The sequence below is a fragment of the Dysidea avara genome, chromosome 8 (assembly GCF_963678975.1).
Source record: "Dysidea avara chromosome 8, odDysAvar1.4, whole genome shotgun sequence".
Taxonomy (NCBI): domain Eukaryota; kingdom Metazoa; phylum Porifera; class Demospongiae; order Dictyoceratida; family Dysideidae; genus Dysidea; species Dysidea avara.
In genome coordinates, this window is record NC_089279.1 from 27,894,932 (window position 1) to 27,902,369 (window position 7,438).

General features: G+C 36.4%; 1 protein-coding gene across 1 annotated transcript; it reads left to right on the forward strand.

Annotated features, from left to right (window-relative positions):
• The first annotated feature begins 2,987 nt into the window (after positions 1–2,987).
• LOC136263822 (uncharacterized) lies at positions 2,988–4,465 on the forward strand. Its single transcript, XM_066058445.1, has 3 exons — positions 2,988–3,080; positions 3,143–3,217; positions 3,264–4,465. Exons 1-3 carry the CDS (start codon positions 3,065–3,067, stop codon positions 4,118–4,120), a joined length of 948 nt encoding a protein of 315 aa, XP_065914517.1. The 5' UTR covers positions 2,988–3,064; the 3' UTR covers positions 4,121–4,465.
• Positions 4,466–7,438: the final 2,973 nt, after the last annotated feature.

Consider the following 7,438-nt stretch of genomic DNA (forward strand, 5'->3'; position numbering starts at 1 on the left):
TATATCCCTACCATGTCTTAATGATGAACTGATCAAGAGTTTGGCACCAAAAGCTGTATTTGTAATTAAATACATGGGCGGGACCAATTCGATAGGTTTCTGGTTTCTATACATGATCACAACTCCGCAAAGGAACAATCTATTGACCTCAAATCAAAAGAAGTTGTTTCACATTTCACAAAGTAAGCTCTATACTATTATGCCAAATAGCTATTGACAGTTTAAACAATGCCTAAGGAAGAAAAAACAAAAAGCCATTCTACTAGTATGCTTTAGCAATCACCTCAGGGTAATTGGATGAATTGGTTCCTATCAAAAACTGAAAGTTACTGACCTGGGTAGTATGTAAAAAAATATTGGTACGTGTTTTTGTCAGAATGTCCACTTCTACCAGTTAAGCTGCCCTAGTAATACAGGGGCAGATGGCAAGGGGAGGGGCACAAACAGGCTAAGTTGTAGGAGGCTGGAAGAGAATAGATTCTCTTGATAATTGCTGTGAAATCTTAAAAGCTGATTAACAGGCTATGGGATGTCTCAAACACCAGGAAATAATAATTATTTTTAGAGGCGGTTAGTACGGAAGAAGTTGCTGGTAGGGTAGCTATAGGTCGTTTTGATATTGCTTTCAAGTTAGTCCAGGGACGCCGACAGTGGGGGATAACTGGGCCCCCAAAGGTGGGCCCCATAGCTATACATTGTTTATACATACAATAAAAGAGCATACAACAGTGTAAATCTTCTCTGTAGACTCGAAGACACAGAAGTTTCAGGTTTCAGTGACAATGCTAATAGATAGCATCAATTAGATAGCAAATTCAATATCCAGCATAGTTCCAGGGTCAACAAATCATTACATGGGTAATAATATAATGATATAGGCGCTTAAAGAGCACTGTGACGTAGATCCAGATTAAGATACTCTAATAGAACAGTCACCTATACTCTAATAGAGCAATCAAGTGCACTCTAAATGTCCTAATACAAGTACTAATGCCAGTAATGGATTAATGTGACAAGAAACTTTACTGCATTGAATTTCTAAAGCAGACATTGTAGCATTACAAATAATGAGTGATGCAAGACTGAGTATGAGATTATCACTAATATGGTTTGCAGTTGTATTTTTAGTCGATGATGGGTATATAATTTTATATTATGCACTTGGGTGTACAAATATCCTCAATCTACTTATTAAATTGTATAGCAAAAACTCTAATTTGTCACTGCAAAATTCTTCTGTACATGTGTAGACCATCTGCCAGTAGATAACTGTGTCCCAGCTGTAAGTTATACAAAGTATCACAATAATTCATCCATAAGTTATATTATAGCAATCTATTGAGTTTTGGACCATTAAATTATTCAAGATCTTTAAGCGGCTGGGGACAGCGCCCCCAGACCCCTGCCTCTAGTATTATAATTATAAACTTGTGTTCTGTTGGAAACTTCCTTTGAAATCCTGCCCTAAACAATAATACATTAAAAATCAACCTCACATTCAAATTTAAAGGGTGCAGTACTTAGAAAATTCCTAGGTGGCATTGCATGATATCTAGAAAAAAAGGTTTAATTTAAGCTTCAGATATCCTGCTGATAGAGTAATACAAACAATCAATTATACTGTGATAACTACTGTGATAACTACTCAAATCACTCTCATATTCATTCTCAGAGGGTCTAATTTTCAAAAATTTCTTGGGAGGTAGGGATGCCCCCAGACCCCCTATCAGTCATAGGGCCCCACATTCTTAACTTGCCCCGGGCCCTCTAAAGTCTCTTGGCGGCCCTGAGTGAGTCTACAATAAATGACTAATATAGTTAGGAATATTTTCATGAGATCTTGGCCTGACATATAAAGTTTAGTATTTCAATTAAAAGAAGTATAAGTACATGATTAACAACTTCACAAAGGGGTGGGGGGGAGGGGTACTTGCCCCAAATGCTCAGACACCTCAACTCTCATGCATTACGTGTGAGACACACTCATTGGATTGTTGTCTCACGCATGGTTTCCATCTCACGCATTGCAATTCCTGGAAAATTAAGCTCTTACGTAAGTTAATTTCACTTCAAACCTCTTAGAAAAGCACTAAACAGTGCTCTAATGGCTAAAAATGGAGAAGTATAACTGAAAATAGCCAAAGAAAGTTGCGAATTTTGTAATTTTTGCAGTAATTTTTCTACTAAAACGAGACCTCACGCATAAATAAGCAAATCTCACTCATTTCAACCTCAGGTCTCACTCCTAGTGCACTTAATAGGTTGAGGTCTCTGAATGCTCCATCCTGGATCCGCCATTGTAATACGTATTCTTTATACAACAAAGTAGTAGGCTAATTTAGAAATAGTGTGGTGGTGTTGAGAGTAATATGGCCAATCACCAAAACTAATCACTCATAATACTATTATGAGTAATTAGTTTTGGTGGTTGGCACATGTTGCCATGTTGACGGTAATATGGCCAACCACCAAAACTAATCACTCATAATACTATGAATAATTAGTTTTGGTGGTTGGCACATGTTGCCATATTACCCTCAACACCACCACACTATTTCTAAGTTAGCCTACTACTTTGTTGTATAAAGAATATGTATTACAATGGCGGATTCAGGATGGAGCATTTGGGGCAAATGCCCTCCCTCCATGTACTTATACTTCTTTTAATTGAAATACTAAACTTTATGTCAGGCCAACTGAATACATTAGCATGCTTGAAACTGTACACTCGACTTTCATGTCCACTTCGGTGTCAAAACCTCAGTTCTGAAAAATGAAGTAGCCAGAATCTTCCGTAATTAATACTAGTTAGTTACTTCTGTAGCCAACATACAAAAACACATTGCTACTTAGCTACATATATGATTAAAATTTACAGGGCAGGAGAGTCCTTCAGTGCACAAAAAAGCATCTGTCAGGTTTTTTGTGTTTCCTCAAATTCTACTTGATTATTCTGAAAATTAATATCCTTATACGATTTACGGAAGATTACTGGCTACTTCATTTTTCAGAACTGAGGTTTGACACGGAAGTGGATACGAAAGTCGAGTGTACAGTTTCAAGCATGGCTAACGTATTCAGTAAGATTGACAGAACTGCAGATAGTGCTGACCGTTCCCATATGATTGTGTCATGTTCACAGAGAGGGCGGCGCCATTCGTTTCACTGGAAATCTTACTGCGAGGAAAGGATGCGGAGTCTAAGGAACAGTGCACCGGTAACTTTATGCATACAAATGCCAAATGGTAACAAGGTTATCATAGAGAAGAAAGGTTTTGATAAAATAGGAGACGTGAAGGACGCCATTACAAGGAACGAGCACGCCGGAGTTCCACGTGATCATCAAATACTGAAGATTGCAGGGAAGCCAGACCTTACCCTAGTTGATTCTTGTGAGATTAGTAAATACCATAAGTGGACTCACACTGTGCTTGACATGATCGTAGAGATAGTCAGTGGAGAGTTCTATATTTGTGTATGCTACAAAATTGACGGAGAGAGCTCAGAAAACATAATTTTGAAGGTTAACAGCTTTGACACTATACTAAAATTAAAATACATGATTTGCGCTAAACTGAACATAAAACCAAAGTATCAACGTTTGAAATATGAACCTGAGAAATGTAAGCCAACCTATGGCGAACAACATATTTATCTGGTATTTGAACTAAGCAACTTGTTTGACACATGCACATTAGAAGACCACAACATGTTATTATTTCGTCACTTGCTTAAGGTTAGGATCTGTTTTCTTCGCATCAAGGATGATGGTATAAAACACATTTATTTAGTACAAATATCTGATGACTTGGACTCTGAGCATTGTAATCCTAATGAATGCCTTCTAAAGGTGGAGTACAACACTTCAGTCAACAAGCTCTATTCAATGGTAGCACATCATTATAAGATTTCTGTGGAACATGTTGTGCTTATGGTGAATGATGATCAAATTGTTTCTTGTGACACAGAATTGCATGTATTGTTTTATCCTCCAATTTTTCTAAGAGATATAAGCGAAGATATTTATGTACTACAGGCAGGCACATCTGGAGGTTTGTTTTCTGATCTTCCCGATTGTCAAAGTGGAAAACATTGCGAATTTGCAAAGAGTATTTGGTGATCCCATCGTGAAACCTTTGGTTAATAAAAGAGGTGATGCCTGGGTGGTAATTCTCAATGCATTTAAGTTTGGTGATGATGTAAAGACAAAGATACAAGAAAACAGTGAAGATAATCAAATCAGGTGTATGGATGTAATGCATCGTATGTACCATCAAGATGATGATCTCACGTGGGAATTTGTTGAGATAAAAGTGAGAAAAGTTGATCCAGAATTAGCAGATGTTATAAAGACACTCCTGTAGTTGTAATACAATATAGAATACCTGTATGCATATTTAACTTGTGTTATGCACTTGTAGCATAAGTTGACATGAAACGAATGTGTATAATTATTAATCTGACAAGTGAATCTATTACTATTTAATAATACTCTCAATAGCACTGATGTATTGTTTTGAAATACACCAAGCAATTACCCAATAGAATTAGTATTACATTTGTTTGTCAAAGTCCCTTGACAAAAACTCTGTAATACTAATATTAATCTGATTGGCTAAAATAGTGTGGTGCGTTTCTATTGGAAGTACATGTCAGATTTGATAACTAGTGTTAGCATAGTGATAGATGCCCCATACATACAGTAGCAACAATCTGAAGGTAAACATCCCTTTGGGACCATAGCAACAGTGTGATTGGTTTTTTGCAGTAGTTTTTTTTTGGGATTTCTGTAGCTTAGTAACAGTTGCTATGGTTGTCGGATTTAATTTGTAATAGGATGGATGGCTGTGGTATTCCAGATTAATAGTTCCCTCGGATTTGCCTTGCACTACTCCTTCCTGTTTACTATGCTCACACTATTAATCCCGAATACCACAGCTATCTATCCTATTGTAAATAATAATCTGACAACCATAGCAACTGTTACTAAGCAACAGAAATTTAAAAAATAACCACTGCAAAAGACCAACCACACTTAGCAACAATTGTTGCTATGGTCTCCAAAGTGACATTTACTCCTGTCTGTTTACAATGCTCACATTATTAATCCCAAATACCACAGCCATCTGTCTTATTACATATGTGACTGGTTTTGCCTTTTCCACACATTTGACATACCAGCAAACAAAATGATGTAACACTTTCCTCCGTATAGCTACTGATTAACTTGCTCTAAGCATCACAATGTAGCTAGATATTGTAGTTACATTCTTTGAAAATTTCAAGCAATTATATGCCATGATCAAAAAGTTACGAAGCATTAAAGTTAAAAAAATGTGTCAAATTTTGCGTGTGAAAAATGTACCTTTTCGCAAATCCGGTCACATATATTATGTAAAGCAGTCTTGATAGCTTAACTGATAAGCTATTGGTATATATTAATGCTGTGGTTATTCTAGAGCATCTACAGTGTATTTAGGTTATAAAACTATTCACCTTTTAATGCAGCCTTTGGAAGGGACAAAAGTATACACTGGTCACATTTTAATCTGTTGTACTAAAGTTAAGAATATTAATTTTAGATCTGATGTGTGGAGCTTGATTGAGTAAATAGAATCACTGGTAGTGGCAATCTGCAGCTTTGTGGTGCTGTAGCTAACTTTAGAAAAAAAATTGCTAATGTTAATGTTTTATATAGTGTAAATGATCAATCATTAAGTTTGTTATTTAACCCACTGTACATTTAACCAAAACAAGTTTTTTTTTAGTATCAAACTTCAACTTTAAGCAATTAACAGGATGTTTTATACAATGCACGACATTTAGAGAGAGCAATGAATGGGTCAAAATGAAGAAGTTTTCCCTTATAGTTTAGAAGAGTGAGATTATTATTGTTTTGTATGCTCTATGAGATTAATTGACTGTTTTATTAGAGTATTTTGATTTTCAGTATCTGGGTCTGTACCTCTAACTGATTCTTAGAAGAGATTAGTCCCTTCCACTGCTCTTTCAATTCTTTCATTGCCTATATGCTGGAAGCATAACCACATACTGGAAGTGAGCACCTCCTAGCTGCATAACTAAATCCTCCAGGCTAAATAAGTTTGCTGGGTGAGTGATTGCTGGATCAATCATTCCAGGGGCGGAGAACAGTACTCACAAGTCATGTGAGTTGGCTGTAAGTTACAAAGTGTTTTAAAATCATTAACTGTATCTTAGTGTGCTTTGCACTCTAGCATGCAAAGCACACCAGTACTAAGGGGGTCTGGGGGCATACCTTCACAGCAAAATTTTGAGATTTGGGTGCTTTGAGATTGAATCTAAGAGCATTTTCAGTAGAGTATGTGTACTTGAATAGGATACTCCTATGCAATGACTATCATTGAGACACTGTACAATTAGATGCATCAGTAAATGAAGGCATTTCAGATGGACTCATGCTGTTGATTATACATATAAGTGTTAGTGAAGGCATATTGAATTAATTGCATATAGCAGGGCAAACTTATGATTCCGCTAAATGTTCTATTAGAGTAGTTAGGTGACTGCTCTATTAGAGTATATCGCTTCTCATGCACTCCCAGCACTGATTCATGCAATGTTCCATGCTTGCATAACCTTTAGCACAAATCTCAGTAAATAAAGACAAAGTAAGTTGGCTAATGACTAAAATATTTGCTATACTTTGGCAACTGGGTATTGGAAAAAGTGAGGGGGCACTGTTGTAAAAGTGGATGGGGGGGGGGGGGGCAGTTGTCTCCTCTGCCCCCCCATTTCTCCGCCCCTGAATCATTCCATTATTTAATTGGGGGAGCAGTAAGAATTGAGATATTGATCATAAAGAAATAAACCAGTTCAAAACTCCAGGTCACTGACGAAGTATGTATGTGGTATATATTTCATTATTAAATACATGCAGTTACCAGTTCTCAGGATTTCTATGAGACATCACTCTGCATTATGTTACTTAATGAAAAGTTATGGGAGCACTGCTGGATCTACCCAGTAGATCGTAGAATAAGACAATTCAGCCCCTTAATTGTAATTGTAATCCATTTGGGAGAAATGGCTTGAAGTAGCTAGTTGGGAGAATTGGATCAGACTCAGATGGTATCATATTTGCTATGCCATCATAAAAGTTTACAATAAAGTAAACTACAGTACAGTTATACTAACATGATGTGTATAGAAAAACTATACTTTGCATTTCTTTGAGTACTATTTTTCTTAGATGTAATGCAAAGATGGAACGGAATGTTGACAAAAAAGACTGAAGAGCCAAATGTTATTATATTATTGTGGCTATTGACTCATTCACCTAGTTAATCTTCAGTTTCTGTGCTATTCATGTGACTTGAATTCAAGTCAATTAATAATAATTCTGTGTATTCCTATTCTGCACACTGGTAAGTATGTGTAACACATAGCCAGACAGTTC

What these genes read in the sequence shown, in the direction of transcription:
- LOC136263822 (XM_066058445.1), top strand. An exon ending in GTCTAAGGAACAGTGCACCG is followed by an intron (nt 3,218 to 3,263) that starts GTAACTTTATGC and finishes AGGTTATCATAG; the next exon opens with AGAAGAAAGGTTTTGATAAA.